Raw genomic sequence first — 27019 nt, forward strand, 5'->3', positions numbered from 1 at the left:
GTTGTGTCAACACAATGCTCACGGTTATATTTCACAACCTTCACCAAGTAGAATATCTAACGAGTAGTCCACAGACCAATGGATGTGAAGTAAGGGGGGGGGTTAATAGAGCTTTATGCCTAGCGACGCCCCTGCACCACACAATTGTAATCCCGTATAATATATTTCCAAGGTCTTTGACAGCGGAAAGCAATAAACAAAAGAATAAACACAAGCTTGGAGTATCAATGGATTATTAATAATGTGCTCAAGACTTGAAATGGTCTGCTTGTTGATTATTCGGATTTTCATGAGCTGTGTTTCAAATCTGTATTCCAAGAAATGCACACAGTTTACAAGTAGATCATATCACAGAAAAATATCTTCAGGGGCAAAGGAGTGAGAGAACAAGAAGCTCATTGTTTAAGCAGGCAGAATGGAGGACAAGGAGGATTTAATGCTCTGGATCGGGGATAACTAGGAGTTTTTTTTTCATCTGGGTTATTGGTTTCCGTTCGTTTTCTGCCTTTTGGGATTCCTCCAAGATACGCTGGAACCTCATGCACATGCAATACATTTAAGATTGCACCCATTATTTAATGATGATGTCATAAAAAAAACTATAAATGTACAATGAATCGCATTGTTAATTTCCATTAGCGCTTTGGTATTTATGAACACACAATTCCCTTTATGAAGAAGATAAATTTTAGATTTATGACCTCAACACAATTGAGTTGATTGCAGTGTAGACAAAGATAATGACATTTAATGTTTTTTACAAATTCCTCTACCTCTCACTACTTTCCAAAACTCACAGCCTCTAATTGAAACATTTCTTGTTTTACATTGGACATATTTACAAAATGTTTTAACTTATTTTTTAAACAAGGCCAAAACAATAGTTTAACTCCTAAATTTACAACTACTACTTTCACACAATCCGTCAGAACAGATTTGAATTCTGTTCTACGACATATTTTACCATAAGCACACATCCATTACAAATATATTGGATACCATTTGCTATGTGAACGTTGGCTCGGAAAATGTAAGAGCAAAGTTTCATCTGATCAGCTCCAGATTGCACATTTGGCAACGATTTCAATGGAAAATTCCATTAAATGTTCTTTCAAATCTTATTCGATTAAAAGGTGGATTGGTATTTGAAAGTAATAACACATTTTGTGTTTTTAAGTGTATGAGCACCATCACATCCAATGTTCCTATTAAGTATATTTGGCAAGTGAAGGAAATGAACTGATCATGTCGTCTTTCTTGTCTCTGCACTGCATATTTTGAGAAGCGGCAAGCTAACACGGCACGACACAGTGCATGTTGTGCCTCTTCCGCTCCGCAGGCTGTATTAGCCGCTAGCACAAAGGCTATTTCCTGCTCACCACACACAAACAGATATTAGTGATGAAGCTGCCTCTTGCTGATGGCCAGATAATATAGTTCCCGTCCAGTCCAAAGGCAGGAAATAACATTAGCCCCCGAAACTCTCTCCTCCTGCTAACATTATGGCAGCGGACTGTTTCACATAAAGCCACTGGTAGCTTTTATTATTTCGCGTTATACATTAAGGAGATGAAAGATGATACGGTTTGAATCGACCGAAGCTTGGGACCTTGCTAAGGATGGATATTCGCAACAAATATTTAAGGCCAAAGTCTCGGATAGTAGTAAAAACTGCTCTAATATATTAAAAAGATGAATGGTAATAAAAATTACTAAGAGTATCTCTATTTTTTTTAAAGTGAAGACAATTTGTAATTTTAATATTGACATATGAAGCCCATGCACAATTTGTCTTTGTGGGTCACATAAAATGACGTGGTGGGCCGTATCTGGCCCCCGGGCCTTACGTTTGACACCATTGCTATTGACATATGAAGCCCATGCACAATTTGACTTTGCAGGCCACATAAAATGACGAGGTGGGCCGTATCTGGCCCCCGGGCCTTACGTTTGACACATTCCTATTTATTGATCTGTTATTACTTTTGACTTGTTGGACATTTTGTAGTGTTTTAATGTCTTTGTGTTTTTACAGTCTGGAACGTATTAAGGAGGATTTTTTTGTTACTAGCAATTACTAAGGGGAACTATGATGTAGTGTGTTTACATGCATCCGACCTTGAAAAGATCCCTCGGGGTTTCAAACAGGTGAATGCACATGCAGACTTTTACAAACACACACACAACGACTCAATTTGGAAGCCATACTGGGACTAACTCAGCGGGTCGTTTCGACAGAGGTCTGGTTGAAGAGGTGAAAATGGTTGCGGAACGTAGCAGGAGGTGGAATAGTTCCATAATTCAATGACTTTCAGATGAATGAAACTGTGCCAGTTTTTGAATGCATGCATTCCTCTCTTCTTCAGTACTGGGAAAATAGTCAGGAACCCCAGCTGTCCCAGGATTGGCTAGATGGACGGGATGAAAGCAGGAAACAGATATAAACATTGACTAATTGCTTACGGACAGGACAAGCAGTGGAAGGAGAGGTAGGGGGTAAGAAAAAGGATTGCTGGAAGAACTCACTGATGTGAACCAGGACATTTCCATGTACACAGAACAGTTAAAAAGAAAAATACCTCAGGGCAGATATGGGGAAGTGGGCCTAATCACAACACCAATTTCATGTTAATGACTTTGTTCCTCTCTTTAATTCATAACACACGTACAAAGAATAGTGAGTCAGCCAAGACTGCATTGCCCAATCAGATAGGAGTGTTGTCATTTCTAATGCGTCTGTAGTTTTTGTGAGAAACTGATGTACGTATATAAATAATTTCTCCATTATAAAGTGTTTTGGTTTAATTGTGCAATTCCCTAACTTTCTTCTGGACCAAAACATATGTAAAATGTTAATTGATCCAGCGCTATGTCATTCCATTCATTATAAAATGTATTTTTGTTCAGATTTGTTTAATGCCTGGAACGGATTAATTCAATTTACATGATTTCTTATGGGAAATTTTGCTTTGGATTCTACAAGTGCTGTTTTTAGTTTAATCAGGAACTGATTATTGTGCAAGGTATTGATTGTAAATGAGAACTACAGGTGGAGCCTTGACAAAAGAAAATGTGGCCTCAGTCTCACGTTGTTCTTATGTAATTTGCTTGGAAAGAGAAGTTGCAGCAAACTTAAAAAAGACAGAAAACTGAACTCAGTATGATCCTTGACATGCGTTTCACACCGAGCTGCCAAGTTACTCGTGAGATTTTTTTTTTTTAACCGTCGAGTGTATTATTGTTCAGCTAGAGGCAAGTGAAAAGATACGGCAGCGTTAGAATACTGGCATCAAAGCAGCCGTTTCCACTCTCGTTCTGAACAGGTCAACGGAACAAATATCAGGATCAAATGAGTAGTGTATCAAAACTCTCTTATTAATATATGGGAGCCTCACCTTTGCAAAAAAATAAAAAATAAAATGAATGAAAAAAAAATTGAAGAAAAATTACCGTAAATTCTGGACTATAAACCGCAACTTTTTTCCAAAATTTTGAACCCTGCGGCTTATAGTCAGGTGCGGCTTATATACGGATTTTTTTTTTGTGATTTTTGTGATGACTTGATCACTTTTATACACTGCGGTATCTTGAAGAAAAAAACAACAACAAAAATAATATTTTGAAACACTACTATGACTGCTGCTTATTCTGGCTGTGTTGCTTGTGACTATTATGAGCTTTAGTAGGAACGCACGCTAGGTGACCTGCGTCAAAGGGCTCTAAACCCTTCGTCACAGGCAATGTTTAGAAAGACATGTTAAAGTATGTTATTAAAACTTTAAAAAGGCTTTCTGTGAACGGTCTTTCTTTGTAAAAAAAATGCGTGTGCACGTGCGGTTCATAGTCCGGTGCGGTTTATATAAGAAAAAAACTAAAATATCCCCCAATTTTAGCTGGTGCGGCTTATAGTCCGGTGCGGCTTATAGTCCGGAATTTACGGTATATAAAAATATAATATAAATATTTCTGTGGTGAGAAACTAAAACAGTGGCTTGTCATGAATCCGCGTTACAGACCAGTGACTTTTTGCGTAGATTTGATTTTAGTGTTGTCACGTAAAATTGCAACTCGTTATTCAAGTACCTGCCGACATTACGGCTGCTACACGTTGATGTCGAATGTTCGGCGACATTATAAAGAATCCCCGGCTAAAAGTTTTGCTCATTAAAGTTTGATGAGCACACACATGTATTGGAAAGACACTTCCTCTAACAGGGCTGCATATTTTTCCACATGATAAATGACTAGCGTGTAAGGCAGGCACTTGTTTGGAGACATCCCTACTTGGTTGTATTGTGTCGCTGGATAATAAGCAAGAGTTATTTTAGCTTCATTATCACCCACCAGGTCTCCTGCATCAGGGAACATCACAGCAAATTGGCTCTGCGAGCATAATAAGACACTGAGGTAGAATCTATCAGTATATCATTAAAGCAAGTACAGAGATAAATCATGTTGGGATAATCCTGGTATCATTCTCCGTTCATGAATTTGTGGATTTGTCCTGAACATGTTTTTTTTATCCATTTAATTCTGCTTCTTTTGATGTGCATTCTTTTAAATGTTAACACACTTCAGCTAATGATCATCGGCTCAGTCACGCTTGCTTTGTCTTGAAATGGAAAAAACTCGATGCAGCCCAGTGAAGCCAATTAGGAAGAGGACAGTTTTTCCAGACATGGTCTGACTGAGCATCAAATGTGAAAAGGAGGGCTGCTATGTTGAAGCAGCACATCCTCGAGGAGGGTCCTCCACCATTTCAAGTATTCTCCTTACCTAGCAGCAGAGGGTGCCACCAGCTCACAAAAATATTCCGGCAAGTCACATAACTGAAGGACCTGTTTACTAATCAGGAGTGGCAATTTGCTACCTTCTTGTGCATCAAATAATATTCAAATTATGTTTTGACAATTGATAATTATTATTTAGTAACATCATCATGTATTATTATCATAATTCTGACAATATCTGTCTTATAATGGCATCAAATTTCTAGCAAGATTTCTTTTTGAGGAGCCTCGGCTTTCATGTGTATTATTAGCGAGACATGACAAATAGTGTTGACAAAGCCAAACACATACATTTGTCAAAGCACTGTTCAAGCAGATATCTATCTAGGGATGGCATGACGTTTCTCAGGAGGATTTATTGTTTCTTCGATTTCCTCGGGCCTGTTGTTGCAGGCAAATCCCAGTTGGGTAAATCACAGATGGCTATTTCTCTGTTTCCGCCTTGGGGCTACGGGGAAAACAGGCGGAGAAGGCCACCTCCTCAGCCTGCGGTGGTCAAGAGCTGGCACCGTCATGAGGGAGAAGAGACGAGTCTAGCTTCCCTGTGGGTTCCTCGGAGAAACCGTCTCCATCTGCTCATCTGGGCCAAAGCTGTCACTATTTCCTCCATCTAGCTGAACATACAGCATGTCCAACCAATACAAGATGTTGTCCTGAACAGCAGCACTATTATTTATTTCTTTTTTGGAATGCATTATTTAGGAGTGGCTTATACTCAAGAGGTTCTAGGTCCGAATCCCAACTGAGATCCGCTTTCATGTTCTCCCCGTCCTTGCTCGGGTACCTCAAAGTTCTCCCATATTCCAAAAAAATACAAGTTAGGTTAATTAATGTTTTGTTTGTCAATGTAGCCCACAATTTGTTGGCAACCGGTTTTAGCTAAGTAATTTGAGATAATGACAGCAACCCTAATGAGGACAATTGATTAAAAATAAAAACAGATGGCTGGATGTAGACTGTTTTCCTGGAAGGCTTAAGATATCTGAATAAAATCAGTCTTCACTCGATTACAGAGAGAGACACAGTAGATATTGGGTTTAAGATACAGGAACAATAACTATTATCTCCTTCCCACTCGAGATTTGTCTGGATTGAAGTAGAGGAGCAACATTGAGTTCACTGAGTCAGTGGTGAATGTGTAATGAGCAGTGCAAACTGGATAATCGTATCTTGCCGCAGGGTGGATGCATTGTGAGTGCAACGTAATGCAACGAAACGGAAAGAATGTGTTGTGATGCTATCTAGCAGATGTCAAGCTCTCATATCTGGCTCCATTCAATGTATTGTAACAGCTTGTTCGTCCTCACCCATGAAACTGGAATGCCAGACGGTATAGATAGATTCTGGGTCTTTTGTCCTTTTTATTGGTCATTGGTCTTGCTATGGTCATCAGTCAAGGGGGGAAATCCAGGGCACTGGATCAGACTACATTCCTCTGCAGGAACAGTTGGTGGGACATAATAAAATAATAAACGGATAGTTAAGGATAAGCAGATGCCAAAGTATGCTATATCTTGAAGCCATCTGTGTCCGGGCCATTTCGTTTTCAAGTAGACCACTTATATGCACACTGTTAGCGATGCAAAATTGTCTGGATAAATGTGTTAAATTTAATGAAGCACAATACTCCCAAGATTCCAAATTAGCAGATTTGTATGTGGGTTAATTCAAATTTCTGAATACAAGATTTTTTTTTTTGCTGAATCTTTAATCCTACCGTATTGTCCGTACTATAAGGTGCACCTAAAAACCTCAGATTTTCTCAAAAGCCGACAGTGCACCTTATAATCAGGTGCGCCTTATATATGGACTAATATGGAGCCACTACAGCAGGCGTGTCCAAAGTCCGGCCCACGGGCCAAATGTATATATTTTATGTATGGACAAAGTTTTAAAATGGGCCATTCATTGAAGGTGCGCCTTATAATCCGGTGCGCTTTATATATGGACAAAGTTTTAAAATGGGCCATTCATTGAAGGTGCGCCTTATAATCCGAAGAGCCTTATAGTGCGGAAAATACGATAATTCGCAATTTACACTGTTCACAAAAATCCTGCTCCTTCACCAAGTGGAAGCTTTTCTTCCTCTTCAAATCTCTAAAAGCAAAGGCAAGGACTCTCCAAGTTAAACAAACATATTTGATAGTTCCCTTGGTGAGATGCAAAACAAAAATAGAAAAATAAATGAGAATCCAGAAGGATTCCTCAGTAGCCGTTTGTGTAAACACAAGCGGATCAAAGATGGAAGTTGGACTGTTGTTGATAGTGGCTGGACAGCAAATGGAAAACGCTTCCTCAAAGACCTCTGGCCTGCTGCCCAGGATTTGACTGACAGCTGAAAGGGGTCTAGGCATTTAAGTGGCCGACACTTTGCTAAAAGTGCAGACACTTAATTTTTCACAAATTGACTCTGAGGGTTGTCAGGAATGAGAGTAAGCAGCAAGGTTGGAGGACAGCGACTGCTTCAAGTAGATTCCGTCTGACCGACTTTGATTTGGGTGCGTGTTCCTTCGCCTGAGAGCATTGAAATGGCTCCGTTTAACGACGCAAAGTGCTTCGACACATCCTCCTGAACTTAGCTCCCTTACAGAAAAATGACACTTCAAAAGAAAATGTTTCTCCAAGAAGTTAAATAGTAGTAAAAAAAAAAGGATTCACTTTTTGAAGACGCGTTGCCTTAGACTTGTCAACTAAACCTTCGAGTCATTCAAATACCGTATTTTCCGCACTATAGGGCGGATTATAAGGCGCACCTTCAATGAATGGCCCATTTTAAAACTTTGTCCATATACATTTGGCCGGCGGGACGGACTTTGGACACGCCTGCTGTAGTGGCTCAACATTGGTCCATATATAAGGCGCACCTGATTATAAGGCGCATTGTCAGCTTTTGAGAAAATTGGAGGTTTTTAGGTGCGCCTTATAGTGTAGAAAATACGGTAGTACATTGTAGCATATAATACGGCAAAAAATTTCAATCTGCACAATTACACACCTTATCAGGCACACATTTCTAACCATTGTTGTTGTTGATGTGTCCCGAGCAACACAAAGCCAAGCGTAACATTACAACTGGATTTGATTTCACCCAGCCTGCTAGCAAGCTTCGCTGTGACGGCAACAATTATCCACACAAGTGATGCCCCATAGGAATGGATTTAGCATCTTATCTGACAATCATGACATAGCTTTACTTGAAATCTTACGGGTAAGCGGATATGCTGATAAAGGGCCAACATATTCAGTGGAGATTAGGAAGCATGATACTCTTCTCCAGCATTTTTTTAAATAGAAGTGAGATTGGGTGTGGGGGGGGGGGGGGTTCTCCAATTCGGATTTCAATCATTGGGAAAAAACAAAACCTTTGAAGACCATTATGGCGGAGAGATACAAGAAAGAGAGGCAGAAGGTTAGACTAAGACGAGGGGATGAAGGTCTTCTCCTAATTCACCCAGTGCCAGAGAGCAGATGGCCTTCACAGCACGCCGCTGTGTATACTCGAGCCACTGCACAAAGCAGCACACAAACCGCAGGCCCTCACGTTCGGTGAGCAAAAAGAACAACACGCCAGACTCACAACAGAAACAACTACACAAGTGTGGGCAGCGACAAACAATCCAGCCTCGAACCACAATGCGGCCATGGGATTTAAGAACGAGAGCATTAGAAATTATGTTTGAGATAAATCACGATTGCTAAAAATAACAGCAAATTTTCTCTCAGCATTTCTTGCACCTCAGCTTGATAAGCAATTCAGTCTTTTCAGTCTATAGCGTTTCTTAATGGAGAAGTTAAACTTGACATTTCAAATGTAACCTTGTGGGAGGACAATGTCTTAACATTTATGTGTGCATGGTGAAGCCAAAGAAAATGCTTCTACAAGATAAGAGAATCTTGTTCTACTTCAGAAAAGACAAAATTTTGGTGTCGGGGGTTCAGCTGAGCTTTTTAATTATGTATGTCATAAAGTTTGACACTCAAGGCTTTTACGGTCCAATAAAGATGATAGCGTTATCTATGTATAATTATATACAGTATACACAGCAGCGGAGAACTGCCAGGAGTTTAAAATTCCGATATTTGTTCCATGAAATTATTAGAATTTAACTATTATCTATTTATAAATTAAAAGTGATGTATTAAAACTCACCATCGTGCGTTTCTTGCTCAGGCGTTTTTTCTTTCTGTTTCGTGTGTGCGCCAGACGGGGATTGTTCTCCTGGTCCGATGGCTGGTGATGATGATATTTGTTCTTAAAGGGCTCCAGACTCAGGCCATTGGGGCCTCTGGTTGACTTTTTCTTAGGTAAGTTCACAGCCTGGTTCACTCTGCGTTCTTGGGGCTTCAGTGTCAGGTTTTTCTGCAGGACAGAAAAAAAGAAAGAAGTTGGACTGTTGTTGATAGTGGCTGGACAGCAAATGGAAAACGCCATGAGACGAGACGTGAGACGAGAAAAATCCGACACGCAGACAGGACTTAAATAGAGGAAGGTGACGGCCATTATATAGATTGTGAGCAGACACAGGAGGGGAGGGGCGAGCACACAGACACGTGAACCGAAACTAAGACTTTAAAACAAGGAAACAAACGGTGACAGATCTTGACAGTATTGGGACTTTTTAAAATCATCACATGTGGGATGCCCCAAGGGTCAATTCTTGGCCCACTGGAATCTAATCTTCACCTGCTTTGTATTGTTCATAAGGGATGGGGGAAGGACTGAAATTTTGTTTTTAAGTATGTGGAAAAAATGTCCTGTGTGACTTCTTGTGTCGGTCAATTTGCCACATAACTACTAGCAACACTACTAGTCAACACACCTTAGCGTTAGTCTAGTACAGTTGAAATAGAATCTAAAGAGCTACTGGGTTTATAATTCAACGAGCATCTGCTCTTCAATGAGAGAGGAATATTATACCGTGTAGTGTTGGAATTTTATGAATGCACTTCAGAAACACTCCATAAACTGTTTCTCAAAGCTTCACTCATATTGAAAGAGGCGAATGTTCCACTTAATATTTTTTTTGCCTTTTTCATTCACACTCATTCAGGAAAGCCGACACAATGTGATGCGGATTGTGCACACAGTAAGACATGATTGGGCTGACCGAATTCCTTGAGCCAGCATTTTGCATGCCTCTAAGTGAGCAAACCAAAATGATTGCTGGAAATAAATTATGCAAAATATGTTTTGCCGGCTCATTGAACAATGGCAAGATAAATCCCTTATTTCAGCGCTTTGTGGAGATGCTGGAAGGAAAATAATTACTCAATATGGCTCTCTCTTCAATCTTCAATGTTGTGATTGTCTGCCAGTATCCAAAGCAATTTTGTAATATTCTGAAGCGCATGTTTGCAGGTAAATGTAACGTGCGTCACACGCCATGACTCATTTTGTGTCTATATACGATAATAAAAAATGGATGAGAAGATAAAACGAAGGTTTTTTCCATCCATCCATCCATCCATCCATCCATCCATCCATCCATCCATCCATCCATCCATCCATCCATCCAGAATAATCACTCCATGTACGACAAATGGCAAGAGATTAACTCAAACCACACCTTTTCGCTAGCTTAATTAAAAAAAAAAGGCTGGAGTGATGTAGAAGGATGCAACAACAGTCCCATGATACTTGCTACCACATGCACAAGCAACCTTACATGCACCAACACACTTCGAATCATCAGCACTGATTTAATCATCATAATAACACTGAAATGCTCTCCACAACAACCAACAGTGTAAACAATTACTGGTGATCTAATAGGGGCTAATAAAGAGAATAAAGAGGGATAAGTGAAAGTACTCCTTGTGGGGTACTCCTGGACAACAGCACATATTAATCTTGAGCTACCTTGCTTGTTAAGTGGAGCTGTGAATTGTCTCTTCTTCTTAAGGGAGCCCTTGACCTGATTATCACATTCTCAGTACATGTGAATCCGCTCTGTGTCTGCTGGAACTAATATGCCGTTGCTCTTTACAGTCATGCAGCCAATTATAGGTGTGATTGGAGACGTTCAACTGTGGTTTAGTTGTGAGGATACCACCGACAATATTGAAGTGACCAAGTACTGAAAAATTCCAGGGATGGTCACTCATTATTTAACGATTAGAACCAGAGAACCAATGCAAGCACAACGACAACATACTTCCATGTTAGTAGCAATAATTTAGATTTGTCAAACTAAATTAGCGTATTTTCCGGACTATAAGGCGCACCCAAAAACCTAATATTTTCTCAAAAGCCAATTTATAGTCCGGTGCGCTTTATATATGGACCAAATTCCTAAATTTAAACTGGGCCGAAGCATTGTGTCATGAAATCAATCATAAGTGGCCCGCTCAAGACTATGAATCGAGAATCAAAAAGACTATGGATCATTATTTTGTGATTATAAAGTAATTTGTTGCATCTGAAGTTGAAATAAAAAAGATAAAATGGATGAATGATTTGATTTGGATTAAAAATCTGACATGATGCATTAATGGTGCGCCTTATAGTCCAGTGCGCCTTATATAAGGACAAAGTTTTAAAATGGGCCATTCATTGAAGGTGCGCCTTATAGTCCGGAAAATACGGTAGCCAGATCTTGACCTTAACACTCGCCAACTCCAACTAGCCACGTTGGCTAAGAAAAAAGAAAAACGATTATGACAAAATTAAGCCATTCCACATAACCATACTGAGTTCAGAAGTTCAGTTCGGAAAATAACCGATAAAGGTGACAATCTAAAAATGTGTCCTGTAAAGCACCCTCATAACTTTGGACCTAATACAAAAGCTAAAACACATTTGACTGAGTCACACATTTGAGTGTGTGACTCCGGAAGCATCCGAGCATAAGGTGTATGCGTGGGATGGATTTAGATTGGATTAAGATATTGTGATGGAAGCCATTAATAAAGCTTATTGGACCAAAGGTAATTGAAATGAGGCTTGAATTGAAAAGTCCATACAATGTCACCAAATGTCACATGGTATGGTAGATTAATGATTATGTAGGATCGCTTTACTTATTATGGTCTGCTTGTTGAAGTGGTAAATGAATGAATTGACACAATTTATGAAACCTGAGATTGGGATTGACCGGCACGGAAATCCATTTGCCCTGTCAGCAGTCATGGGCTGCTCTCCTTTTTGTGACATTGAACAGAATAAGCGCTAAGTAGTATGGAAAATTGGTGGATGTCAGATACTCCATTTTGCTCCCAACTAATGACGTTCAAATTAGCTCAGATTCAGGGTGAATCTGCAGCCTCAGAAAGGATTTCCATTTACACACTTTATGCCCATCTCAAATAGGATTTAAGAAGAGATGTGTTAGCAAAATGTATTCTAAGTCATTTACTGGAAGCCATGCATCATGCATCCCAATTTAGCAATTTTTGTAATCCCCTCCTCTTTTCGCTGATGAGAGAACAAGTGTTAATGGTACTAGAACAAAAGAGGTTCCCATCCAGGATGTTCGATTAGCTCAAATGCCTTCCACAATTGGCTTAACTACTCCAAGTGAAACAATCTCTTGCTTGAACCACCAAGTAGGAAATGATGAACACACTCCAAATGCTACGAGGTATTTGTTACATTGGAATTCTTTAAATCCAAGCAGGAGGGCTGTAAAAAACATCTTTGTGAAAGTTCACATCTTCTAGTCGGACTTGGATTTAACCTCAATGATTTTGCAAACCCTGCTATCATTTCTTAGCTCTTCATATCAATGATGTAATGTTTCTTTTGGGATGTGAGGCGATGGAAAAAAAAATGGTGCATGTTGCTAAGCAACTGGGCACGTAGAAGAAGAATATCATTAAATTGAGCCGATCCTTTTAGAGTGCTTTGCTTTGTGTCTGAGAACTTGTTGCTCAGTGAATAAACTGTTGCTTGACTATACAAAAAATAAAAATAAAAAGCGCCAAAAGTGCATCTTTGCATCGAAACTGCAGTGTATAGAGAAGTATTTAAAAAAAAAAAAAAAAAAGTGAACCAGAGAGATAGAAATATAAGAGATGAGTCAGAAAAGTTTCAGGACTGGTGTCATAAAATATATATTAGAACCACTCAATGCGGGTCGGAGATGAGACCCTGCAGACTCACCATGCTGGAGCAAACTCCCTTCTCACCTGTGTAATTTGCATCTTTCCCAACCTTAAGAAAGGTCATCAAGGCACCCCGTTGTAAAAATTCAAGATGACAGTGACGACAGAGCAGCAGAGGTTCCCAGAAGAAAGTCATTTGGATTCCAAATATATTTTGCGACACAAAGTCAGGGGTGTCAAACTAATTTTTTTTGCGGGCCGCATTGTAGTCATAGCTTCTTTCGGAGGGCCATTATGACTGTCAACCCAAATAAATGTATGAGCACCTCATATTATATACAGTAAAAGCTATAAAACAAACTTACAAAAAATAACTCATTTTTAAATCAGACGAGTAAAAACTGGTCAAATATTAAAAAACAAGATATTAAAAGTGAAGACATTTTGCAATTCTAGTAATGACACACGAATTTGATGCACACTTTGTCTTCGCGGGCCACATAAAATGATACAGCGGGCCGTATCCGGCCCCCCGGACCTTGAGTTTGACACCTATGTCTTAAGTATTAGTTCTATGTACAAACATAAAAAAAATGTGAGACAGGGACTCACCTTAGCAACAACACCTCAACATAAATTAAAACCAAGAGTCCTGAAATACGTGACAAAGGCGATTAGAAAACAAAGATTTAGGTCCCTTTATTGACCTTATAATGTATTCTACTGTTCAAATCTCTTAATGTGTCTTATGCAGTGCATAAGTGAGGTTATTTGGGCTAATTCCATTTCTCCATGCTGTATTTAAATCTCCATCAGGAAAGGAACAACAGTGCATAAAATTCTTCCCATGAGTAAAATTAATTGCATAAATATAACAGCATAGCTCTACCCAGTTAAGAGAAATAAAAACTGTATACTGCATGAACTCAATTTCCTTCCTTTGTGTGCAGAGGCTGCTGCCCACCGGAAAGCCAATCCTGGCACAATTTATTGGCCGCACACATTAAGGCTAACAGTGTAACAAGAGAGCCCAGACTTGGCCCTTCACTGGTAATTAGAATTCAAGTGAAAGCTGGCTACTTCCACAATAGGCAGCAAAAAGGACCACCACTCTTGGAAAGTGCCAGAAAGACCCCCTCAACTAGTTCTACATTGCAGATCTGTTCTGTGTTTGTTTGAGGATTAATGAAGTGAAACTCTGGGACTTGAGGATTAAGAACCATTGGAAGGACTTATGTAAGAAATAAACTAATGCCGCCGGATCATTGTTGCAGCTATTGCGACCCAAAAACAAAAAATTATATTCTGTGTTTCTTAAAAAAAATGACTCAATAAGAATCTTCTGGAACATTATCATAGCTAAACAGGATTAGTTTCAATGGATGCCTGAAACAGAGTTGACAAAGTCACCTGACAGTACGCAAGTTTAAAGATCAGAAGACGGGACAAAAATAAAGAACCCGATTTTTGTCTCCTCAGTTATTTTTCTGGCTCATTTGGAGGACAGTGTGACAACACTCTGAGCCTAAAAGCACAGATAAGAAGCTTATCCTCTCAGTGACACAAACATGGCAATATTGTGCTCCAGACCTCGCCAGAGCTTTTTATCCTTCAACACCAAAATACAGAAAAATATAATTACCAGAACACAATGTGTGTTCTACTTTAGTTTGACAGTTGACACGTTGTGAGGAGCAATACAGAATAAATAAATTCCATGATTAATGTACATCTAAACTCCACTCGACAAACCTAAGAGGCATTATGCATCAAAGCAGATTTTGAAAATGAGACTTGTAGCGTATATGAGGAAAAATGTGTGCAGTACTAAGTCGTATTAGAGCACTACTCAAGACTCTCTTGCTTTTAAAGGACCGTATTTTCCGCACTATAAGGCGCACCTAAAAACCTCCACTTTTCTCGAAAGCCGACAGTGCGCCTTATGGACCAATATTGAGCCACTACAGCAGGCGTGTCCAAAGTCCGGCCCGTGGGCCAAATGTATATATCTTATATATGGACAAAGTTTTAAAATGGGCCATTCATTGAAGGCGCGCCTTATAATCCGGTGCGCCTTCTATATGGACAAAGTTTTAAAATGGGACATTCATTGAAGGTGCGCTTTATAATCCGGTGTGCCTTATAATCCGGTGCGCTTTATAGTGCGGAAAATACGGTATTTGCTTTGTATTCCAATCCTTGATTGAATATGTTTCATTGTAATAATGGTATGTCCACTTTCAAAACAGAATTCCATTGCATTGGGTCACATTGCATTGATCTTGCAGGGGGAGCCAACATTCCTTCCAAATTCATCCGTGCACAAATCTACTCTCGTAAAATTGCGCACCGTAATTTTTCATTTTGATTTACACTGTACAAAATAGTGCGTTATTAAATACTCTCACTAGACACAGTTGAAGATTATATTCACCAGTCCCATACTGGTGCGGTCTTTATCTTCAGTGGACCGCAGAGAATTACGGTAAGATACGTTCAAGTAGCTCGACACGGAGAGCAAAATGCACAGGCAATAACCTTCCCTGTGGCTCTACTATTCCTGGCAGCTTGATTTACCTCAAAGCACTAATGTTCAAGGGAGTCTGCTAGCAATATAAGGCAAACTGAGCAGTGGCACTGAAATTGCAGCTTTTACAGCTTACAAGACACTCCTTGGAGATGCACTAAAGGCCCGACCGACAAAGAGTGCACTGGCAGGAAATATGAGCTTTGCACTCTTATTACCGCTAACTTGTTGGTTAGATGTCGTTAAAGAAGTGCAGAGAGTTGAGTCTCAAGGAGTTGTTGGTTGCTTGAATATGCGGCGCTTTGAGGTAGACCAGAGTTGGAAAGGTATGTTCTGTTTTTTTTCACCTGTCTGACAAAGGTCGTTCTCGTACACAAGCCGATGTCGCACTTAAGGGTTATTAAATTATCCAGGCAATTACATGTAGCTGATGGTGTCAGTACGTTTATGTAAGACCGTGACTAATGGCTTGTCAGGGCATTGACTCCTCCCATACATCAGTGGGGAGGGAGAACTTTGCAGGAGTGACACTGACGCCGTAAAATCTGTCACCTGTCACACTTGCCCCGTCAGATACCTTGCCAGGAAACAGTGATAACAGGAAAGAGGAAATCTGATATTTTGTTTTGCAATTTATATGATAATAAACCCATTCAGTGCCATTGATGGTTATAGACGTCAAATATATTAACTGGGTTGGCAGTGAACGAGTTAAAGATGGAACCACTTAGCTATTTGGTGAGACATAAAGCTACCGTATTTTCCACAATATAAGGTCCACCTAAAAACCTCAAAAGCCGACAGTGCGCCTTACAAATGGACCAATACGGATTCGTGGAGGAGGACTAATTTATTAAAGTAAGCTTTACGTGTTTATTTTGTGTGTTGTGTGATATTAACGTTTGAGCAATGTTGAGTTATTGATATATTGTTATTGTTTTCACTATTTCGAGTGTTACTATATTGTGATTGCATTAACGTTTGAGCAACGTTGAGTTATTTATTCTATGCGCCTAATAATCCGGTGCACCTTATATATGGACAAAGTTTTAAAATGGGCCATTCATTGAAGGTGCGCCTTATAATCCAGTGCACTTTATAGTGCGGAAAATACGGTACACTGATCCTTTTGAGTGATGCCCGCTAAGCTCCACTGCAGATGATCCTTCTTGATCCATCACTAAAACAGCAAAATATTTATTAAGTTGTGAGATGCATCATCTTATAAATGTCTACATATCTCAGTCGCAAAAAAATATATTTACAAGACCTGAATTGAGAAGTCACACGGCTGACTTTTTTTTTTTTTTTTTAGCATCGCCTGTCAGAGTCTAGACACCGAGCACACAATCACCACCACAAAATTGATTTGCAAATAAACACGAACATCTTAAAATATCCACTGGCTGGCTGCTTTGTATGCAGCCAGGCGCTCTCATTCATGGTGTTGTAGACAGATGAATGATGGAGCCTTTCAAGCCGCATACAGACAGACCGCTATGAGCCTGTCATGTGACGATCAAAGCCAACCAAAGCGCCGTGAAGGCAGGGAACACTGGAAGGCAGACAAATGTGACCAAAGAGGTTCTTGGAACACATAACACTTGAAAGCCAAATCGCTTAGTGCTTCATGGAGGAGGGAGGACGTCCAATCATTGTCCCGGCGTGTCAGACATAACAGGATGCACGCCGCTCGGCGAAAACACATGCACGTCCTGTCGTCTCGGACACAGGCTGAGCTTTGCAGTTTTTTTTTTGTGCCACTGTGTGTGTGTGTATAGTACTGCAGCACAGTACCCGAGCTGCTTGTGTGGAACAATGGATATGGTTTGACAAAAAAACACCTCCGCTGTTCTCACACAGAAAAACAGATCTGAGTAAATGTCTCCAAATGCGCCCATAGAGGCCTGGGAGCAGGCCAAGGATACGGACAGAAGGGAGAAAAAAAGGCTCAAATCACATTCCAAGGTGTTTCAAGGACATAAGAGAAATCATACTTCACATTTGTTAATAGTATCATAGCACGAGCAATTGTGAAGCTTCACATACGTAAGAATAACGGGAACAATTTTGTGGCTTATTTCATCATTCTGACCATCAGATTTTCCGAGTGGTGCCTATGGGCGGATTTGATTCTGTTTACATTCGTAATGTCTTATAATCCTTGAACACACCACACACAAGGTGAGGCTGAGATTGTGGTTTTGTTTACTTTCCTTTCACTTCATTGCCACACGGCGAGACCAAAGACATTGACATTGTATGATAGTTACAGTAAGTGCTTTTACGCAGATCTCTTCACTTACCTCTACTCCTTTTGTGCCCTTTAAGAATAACCCTAGCCGTGACAAAGTGGTTTTTATAAAGGTCTAAAAAATAATAATATACTAGATATTCACAAAACTGTCCACAAAGATCAATTTAATCCATACGACATATTTGCTGACTCGGTCAACTCGGTTTAATGTCGAATATCTTTGTTCAACCTACAAAAAAAATAATATAGCTATCATTAGTACAGAAATGAAGAACCCCATGTAATTCTATTCACGACATTCACAGTGCTGTGGCGTAACAATACGTTAAGTGCTTAATTAAGGCAACTGTTAACTGCCTCATTTGATAAAGAAGAGCTTCAATCAATTATGAAAAATGCTTTTCTAATGGCTTTACAGAGACTCGGGGAAGCCTGAACAAGGAATCATTTAATTCAGTCTTTCGAGGTGAATCCTCTTCTTAAAGGTCCCGCTGGTCCATAGAAGTAAGCAATGCAGTGTTATTTAGTCATTCAACAGTTCTTTTGAAAAACTATTGATAGTCTTTTTGTGCCTTTTTCTGCTAAACGTAATAACTCCGATATTCAGCTGGCTAAACTGTAAATAAGAACACCTTGTACCAAACACCCTTTGTGTTCCAGCATATTGGTGCTATTTGTAATACAATTTGAATCGTCAAAAGAAAGCTTAATAATGAGCTACAAACAAAAGCAATCAGGGATGTGCATGGTCAATAATGTTTGCAAAGAAATGAAAGGCTGCTTTTGACTTGCCTACGCAATCATTTCCCCTGAAAGACAGCTTGAGGTGAATTGACGGAATGATTTCTCATCCCGTGAACACATCGTTAACTTTGGCCCCCATTGAAAGCTCTCACAAAAGGGAGCGTGTAGGAACGGCGAGAGAGCCACCACGTTCCTGCTTTCTGCTGGATGGAGCTCATTACCTGTGTTTGTCTTGGAACCCAGAGCAATTTACATCGAGTCAAGCTTGTAAAATCACTTGAACCCGAGTAGCGAGGGTTCACCCGGCGGAGCCGCCAAACACAATAGCAGAGATTTTAATGGAAAAGATTCACATTCAATGCGGGGAAGGGGGTGGTCGTGTCTTTAAGCAGGCTTCTTTTTCTGATTAGTCGCCATGAAATGTCCAGGTCGCGACCTTTGCGGAAAGATGATGATACTCGCTATGCTGTCAAGCATGTGTTCATGCTGAGCCTGGATACATGCCTATGGTAAATGTCAATGTTACAATGTTAACATTGTCACGCTGTTAATAAGGCAACAAGAGTTTAATGACCTGCTATATAACCACAATATGAAGTATTTTTCCACGCTTATATGACACTGACATTAAAATGGCTTATAATAAAAGTGGTGGCTCTGTGGTTGTCATGGTGACCCTAAATGACCTACTTTTGCCATCTTCAATATTGATGGACCAGCCTGGACTTTTGCGTTACGTTAGAATCACTTTGCTAACATGTTGTGTGTTGTGCTTGTATAAACTTTGCTCCATGTTAAAATCCTTAAACATGTCAATTTTTGTTTTTATAAAATATGTCGTTGGTTGACAAATTTTGGTTGGAATTATTATGCCTTCAATGCCCACAGCAGTGGCGCTGGGAAAGACAGTTAATCATTACTTTTAATTTAATTTAAGAGTTAGTTATTGTTTCCACTGCTAATGTAGATGTGTCACGTATAATTATTGTGATTTGTAAGTATTACCATTTCCAGCAAGTTTTAATTCTAACTATAAGTTTGCATAATGGAAAACAAAATCAAAATATGCATGAAACAAATACAGAAAAAAATTACATTTTATAACAAAACGGTATTAGATGTGAGTCATGGGAATATTTAAGTTATTTAACTTACACAATGGCTCTTCATTTTCTAATTCTGCGGATTTGTCTTGACTGATGTGTTTGTGAAGGGTTTTAAGATTGCACGATGCGACGTCTCTAATTAAGCAATACTTCCAATGTCATCATGTGGGCTCAGTCTCTGATGAAGACAAACAGACGGCCCTCCTACAAATGGAGACTGTCAGGTCCTATCAGCCTGCAGCTCTGCTAGAGTAAACACAAACATAGCCCCGCCACCATAGAACAACCAATGCCAGCCAGAGGGCCGGCGCTCGCTGGCTACTTTTGAGGAAAGCCACAAAGGCTTAGGCAAGGACATAGCTTTTGACAACAATACACAATTTAGAAATTATTTGGGCAATGTGTTTGATTTTAATTTGTAATAAGTCATCAGAGCTGAGAACTGATTTTTCAATAAATTATTCCATCAGGTTGGAACAGACTCATAATTGCAGTATTTATTAAAAAAAAATTTGAACCCAAATATAAAGCAATCAAACAAACACATTCATCAAAACAGGAGTTCAGAACAATAATTGAAACAATATTTGGAAAATAACACTCACTCAAATATTTCTTCACGAAAGACGCAGACAAAAATTTCCACTTCTTGTTATTGTCCCTTTGCTTCCACCTCCCCGCCCGTTGCCGTCACAGGCCATATTTCCTCTGACTTGTTTCCATCATCGTTATCTAAGCAAATCTGAAACACTGCTCTCTTCCCACAATAAAGCTGTCAGCGGAGCAACTGGCAGCCTGATTGATTTGAACTCTGCAAGTCATCATGTGGCAAAGCCTCCTACACCGCTGAATACATTAAAGTGCTGTTGACATTACAATTCTCCAGAGGGGAAACCCCCTTTGACGCAAACGTACACGATGCAATTGAAATATACAAATAGTAATGATGCTATCAAAAAGAATGTCTGAATGGCACTAAAGAACTATTTTGCCCTTTGTGATATAACACACAAATAAAGGTCAGGTGTAAACAGCACTCGTGTATTATCAACTAGATGTACCACGGTGCTCATATTTATTGTTAAAGGGGTCCAGTGGTGTGAAGTGCATTATTTATATGTCTCTGCTCTTTGTGGCTCAACATATCCGAGATGAATGAAGAGCAAGATGAAACGCTGTGTTGTGACTGCCAGAGGTGAAAGGCTCAATGAAAAATCTACCCATGTTCCCTCGCACGAGTATCTTTCGTTCCCCTGCCATCTCCGAGCCTATTTGAAGGTGACATGTAGGAGGAGATGGATGTGTGGTTTGCAGCCATTAAAGGCAAAGAAGCTATTTGTGGCTTGAGAAGCGTTACAGAGCCTGGAGTGATGCAGAAACAGAAGACTCATGCTGCTGCGCTGTTTTCATCATAACACAATGACCTTTTGCAATGGCTGCAGAATAAAATGCTTTGTAATCTTAGAGAGAGGGAAAAAAGGTGCTATAACATGATGACAACTTCTGCTCACAGCTGTCACCCAAAATTGCCATTAAAGCACAATGGTATCAATGGAATTACCGTATTTTCCAGACTATAAGGTGCACCTAAAAACCTAAAATTTTCTCAAAAGCCGACAGTGCGCCTTATAGCCCGGTGCGCCTTATAAATGGACCAAATTCCTAAATTTAAACTGGCCTGAAGCATTGTGTCATGAAATCAATCATAAGTGGCCCGCTGAAGACTATGAATCATGAATCAAAAAGACGATGGATCATTATTTTGTGATTATAAAGTAATTTGTTGCGTCTAAAGTTGAAATAAAAAAGACAAAATGGAGAAGGACTTGATTTAGATTAAAAATCTGACACGATGCATTAATAGTGCGCTTTATAGTCCGGTGCGCCTTATATAAGGACAAAGTTTTAAAATGGGCCATTCATTGAAGGTGCGCCTTATAGTCCGGTGCGCCGTATAGTCTGGAAAATACGGCATATATATATATATCATTTATATATATGATAAATATATACATTAATATATATAAATATATGCTAACAGATGGTTAGCATTGTTCCTTCTAGACATAATTAAAGCTCACCACAAAGGATCATCACCTGATGATCACACGCATAAAAATGCATCTGCATATTCATGCAGTATGCCAAGAAAACACAGCAGCAATGTAACGAGGCAAACCAAATGCTTATCATAAAAAGAAACAGCTACAGTACTCAGGGATTATGGGCTCTTAATGATGACAGCACCGCCAATAAATATGCAGTTTAATCTTAGTGCCTTGTTTGTACAATACCTGATGGGAGGATTTAGAGATGAAGAGTGATGGAAATTGAGGGAGAGGAAAAAGAAGCCAGCCCATAATTGATGACAGTGCTAGAACAAGTTGTGATTGCGTGTGTGCTGAATGATAAGCAAAGCCAAGTCGGCTTAAGATACTGGCTGAAGTGAATGTTTGCTTTGGTTTTGAAAAGAGCATTTTTAGAATAAGGGCCACAGAAAAAGCTGCACGCATAGTAATTTATCGCATGATCAAATCTGAAAGGCCTTTCATTAATAACTGAATATCATTTTGCAGTTTCAGATGCATTAAGGCTCCACACTTGTCAGTTCAAGTATGCTGATTGTGAAATTGATCCTAATGATTCCATAATGATGCTAGATTGATGTCAGATATGATATCAGAAATGAACATGAGTTGCAAAAAAAATAATAATACTAATCGAAAGCAAAAGATACTTTCTAACTCAGCGAGGGAGGGTTGTGATTATTCATTCGCCTGCCTTTGGTGCAAGCAGCGGGAATTCAGTTCACACTCAGTGATCATGTGAATGAGAGTGTGAAATTCTCTCTATGATTGACTGGTGACCAGTCCAGGGCTTAGTCTATCTTTTTTAATCGTAATCGTTCTGCCGATTGAATCGGCCAGGTCTCAGTAACAATAAGCAGGCTAAAAAAAAAAAAAAAGGACATTAATCTAATTTTGAGACTTCAAATAGATGAATAGATCAAGGACAAGTGGTGGCATCATACACAAAGTAGGAACACAATGATCTGCACAATCCTCTGACCTCATTTTCCGTGAATGGAACTAATTATTGCAATATTCTCTATGGAGGTTATGAGGGTGTGGGGGGATACTAAAATTGGAGAGACTCCCACAAGTTGACATTAAGCCTGTTATAAACATCTGGTAATGTGCGAGACATCATTACAGCCAAACCATATGTGGACTAATTCAGGCGTAATCACAACCAAATGTGCTGCGCACTGAATATTTGTAGCTGTGAAGCAATGCTCATCTTAGATTCCACACATATCTTATAAAACCAAAAACAATATGATATTTTCACTTTGTGTCAGTAACTAGAATGCACTGTATTTTCCGCACTATAAGGCGCACTGGATTATAAGGCGCACCTTCAATGAATGGCCCATTTTAAAACTTTGTCCATATATAAGGTGCACCGGATTATAAGGCACACCTTCGATGAATGGCCCATTTTAAAACTTTGTCCATATATAAGATATATGCATTTGGCCCGCGGGCCGGACTTTAGACACGCCTACTGTAGTGTCTCAATATCGGTCCATATGTAAGGCGCACCTGATTATAAGGCGGCTTTTGAGAAAATAGGAGGTTTTTAGGTGCGCCTTACAGTGCAGAAAATACGGTATAAAAAGTATTTGTTGGATTGGGGACCAAGCACATTGTTGCAAATCCATCTTCAGCAACTGTGCAGAAAAGCATTCATGGCTCCTCTGATTATCAAAAGTGTTGCCTGTTCTTTCTGTCTCGCCACCTAACTCTCTCGCTCGTTGACCCATCTCACTGAATCGGCACTGAGGAAAACAAACACCCCCCCCCTTCTCAATTCCCTCAGGACACCTCAGCGCCTCTTTCCACAAACCAAATAATGTTGTGTTACACAGTGAACCATTTTTGGCCTTCCCATTTTCCTTTCTTTTACTTCAAACGCTGTCCCCGCAACAACAATCTGTTGACCAAACTCGGAAAAACAAAAGCCCTTCATTAATATCCTAATGTGTGAGCATCAGTCGAGAAAGAGTCGAATTTGCTTGCTAAATCGTAATCACAGGCTTGTATAATTCGCCGCCCCCCTCCCCGATTTAACAGGAGCCATTCCACTAAAAGCAGATTAGCACCTGAGGGTTGACAAAGAGGTGATTTAATTAACCTCAACCTATTAGTGTGAGAACAGCGCTTTTGTTTCAGAGGAACTCAACAAGCCGCAATAAACTTGCACATGAATAATGATGCAAAGGACTCAAATACAGATTAGTAGGCCATGACAAACTTGTCTTTGTACACGCTCCATCACCTAAGGCCATGATATTTGCCAGATTAATCAATCTCATATATTGGGATACGCTAATCTGTTAAAGTGCTGATGATAATTTAGCTCATTTAAATGCAAATGAGTTTGGTTGAATTAAAATAATTAAATAAAAAAATAATAATAATATCTCTCAATTTAGGTAACATTTAAGTCATCAATGAGTTTGGTTGAATTAAAATAATTAAATAAAAATGAACAATTATTCCTCAATTTATGGAACATTTAAGTCATAAATGACTTGCTCACCTAAAAAAAAAATATTCTTGAGCACCACTGCTACCTTCCAAGTTGTAAATAAAAATCAAGATGTGCAAATAAAATGTCAAACTAAAACTGCGTCAGTTACAATAAAGTGGCCTCACAAATTAATTCAAGCGCGGTGCCGTTTCAACCAACGTGTGAAAAGCGACTCAACGCGAGTGTGTGTGCGCTTCACACTGAATGCAAAATGCTCTCAATTGAAGCATTAGTAGAGTGCACTGAATATCAATCATATTTCTAAACATATGCAGCTACTATATGAATTCATCAAAACCTGTCCACCTGTGAAATTCCTCCACTCCCAAGGAGCCATCCTAATTTCTAATCAGCTGCAGATTGAAAGCACACATAAGTAATAACAGGTTGAAGGGAAGCGAGGCTTTACATCAGAAGCCCTTCATCAATCAATCCTGTCGGAGCGACCCAGCAGGAGCGTGCTGCAACATTACATCATTAAAGGCGGCAGGTTCTTATTCACGCATAACTCCCACCACATGGAAACAAGTCAAGCGTCAAGCTTTGATTTAATGCCACTTCCTGCAGCAAGCATCAATATCAATTACTGTTGCTAACGGATGTATTTTGTAAGGAGTGGGTAATATCACCCCCACATTTATTTGGTTTATTTGCAACCTTTATGGCTGTTACGAGAATTGTAGAGCAACAGCCACCATGAGAAAAGACTTGGTTATAGTCGTTTCTGGAAATGAGATGAGTCCACACAGTCTGATTGTGTTTTACAGATCGAGCTGCCAGGAACACATTTGCAAAACAGCTTTCTTACCCCCCCCCCCTGAGATGAATGACAAGATAATGAAGAAGCAAAGTGAACTTTGCAGGATTTGACATTGTGCATGTAAACGCATTTGTACTTGATGTAAACATCATTTATGACATCTTCCCCACAGTTACTTCCTCATAGTTGTGCTCGTAAAAACAATTTATACCTTAACTGAATTTTAAAACCTCGTGACTGTCACTGATTTATGGCATCATCTCTCCCTTCTCGGAATGTTTTTTTTTTAATATATAAAATAAAGCTCCTCCGTTTATTCTACTTTAAGAAAGCTGTCATGCTTTGACCTATCATGGATTTGATTTAAGTCTGGTGGGTAATACACCAGAGAACTTCCCTGTCAGTAAAGCTGTTTGTTTTTGTGGTACGCCCAAAAAGATGAGTTGATGTGGTGGTGATTTGTTGGCTGCCACCCTTTATCACATCCAATAGGAGAAAAAGCAGCAGCTAAACTGATAAATCCTCTCTGTGCTTTCAACTCCTGCTGTTGTTTTTAAACTATTAATCTCTGCACGTCGCTCTGCTTGGCTCTATTGGATTTACCAGAACCTGCCCGTAGCCCTAAGCGCAACATTTTAGTTTTATTTCTGAACATTCTGTCAAAACAGATATGTCTTTTTCAACGCTGGGGTATACATAATTCATCCCTCTTTGGCAGCGATCATTATTGGGAAATCTCACCGCACCCTTCCTTTCTTGCTTGATTTGTGTCGGTGTACGAAACTGCATGTGTCCGACACGAAGCTTTGTGTTGTTGAGGCAAAGCCAGCTGGCATAGCTCCACAAGCCCTGAAAGTTAGTTAATGCTAACACTGCAGTTTGTGAAAGAAATACAGAGCAGAGCATAAACAGTACAGTCGACCATTGCTTATCTTGTGATCTCCATTTGTTCTTGTCCAGTCTTCTACAAAAAATAACTCGTGAGGGCAACTAAGTGAGCCCCACACTCGAGTTGACTCAAGTCGCTGATTTTATGACTGGCCAATTGCTGATACCTCCCAAAAAAAAAAAAACTTTTACAGATGCTCGGTGTCAAAGTCAAGGCTCAGGGGCCAGATCCGGCCGGCCAGATCATTCTATATGGCCCGTGAAAGCAAATCATGTATGTCAATTTTAGTGATCCTGATTAAAATCTGTGCCAAAATATTTGTCATGTGTATTAAATAACATTTTTATTCATGCAGTAACTTGAACAATAAGTAAACAAACTGCTGTTCTTGACATGTGATGGTAAATCTTATAATTTATTATATCTATATAAACTCTGTTTACCTTTAATTCATTTCCACTGTTTCGTACAGGATCTTAAATTGTATTCCATGTATTTGCCCTCAATACGGATTACAGAACATTAATTATGTAAAATCTTGCTTTGCCGGTTATTCCTACATCAAGAAGCCTTCCGGGCACTTGTGAAAGTGGAATAATTATTATTATTACTGTTGTTGTTATTTCCAGAACTAGATACCAGCAGTGATTTGGAGACTACTTAATGAGGTCTTTACAAGATTTTTGATTTTCTTTCGGAAACTAATCTGTTTTGATTATGCACTATTCACTTGTTAATGCTTTCATTTCAGTCACAACGTTCCTTTCTGATTAAGCTGTGCTTCGTTAAAATTGATTGAAAATCTTGTATTCGCTGCAATCAAACTGCAAATGCTTTTCAAAAAGTGACAGAAGATAATTACTCGAAAAATATGAACTCTCTCAGTGTAAATTAATTTCATTTGATTTCCTTAATGTACCCGTTTTAATAAATGTCCATTTGCGAGATAAATCGTGTTGAGCTATTTTAATGGTTCCGGATTGCTGGCTCATACACAACTACTTTAATATTATAACCTTTACGCAGATATGTCAAGTTGTTTTAATTTTAACACGAGTATCCTTGTATTGGCATGAATTTATTCTAACACTTGCATTTCAATTCATTATAAGTGTTTGTTGTGGTGTGTAGCTGAATGGCAGCCAACAGCTTTGTTAAATAGATTTCAGACTGCTCCAGCGAGAGGGAGTGGAGCTCCCGAGGACATGTCTAAAAATGTGTTAATGATATACAGCACGGGAAGAAAACACACATAGAAATCACACTGAGCGTGCAAATCATCGTAGGCATATTAAATGCCAAGTGCA

At 39.4% G+C, this 27019-nt stretch overlaps 1 protein-coding gene across 13 annotated transcripts in view; it reads right to left on the reverse strand.

Moving 5' to 3' along the window:
* Positions 1–27019, reverse strand: part of auts2a (activator of transcription and developmental regulator AUTS2 a) — a 174078-nt gene that overhangs the window by 129405 nt on the left and 17654 nt on the right. For all 13 annotated transcript variants that reach the window (XM_061298606.1, XM_061298595.1, XM_061298600.1 and 10 more), the window contains one exon: positions 8941–9150. In XM_061298606.1, coding sequence (XP_061154590.1) covers positions 8941–9150 — 210 coding nt within the window. The remainder of the gene's footprint in view (positions 1–8940; positions 9151–27019) is intronic.

The sequence above is a fragment of the Syngnathus typhle genome, linkage group LG15, assembly GCF_033458585.1.
Source record: "Syngnathus typhle isolate RoL2023-S1 ecotype Sweden linkage group LG15, RoL_Styp_1.0, whole genome shotgun sequence".
Classification (NCBI taxonomy): Eukaryota; Metazoa; Chordata; class Actinopteri; order Syngnathiformes; family Syngnathidae; genus Syngnathus; species Syngnathus typhle.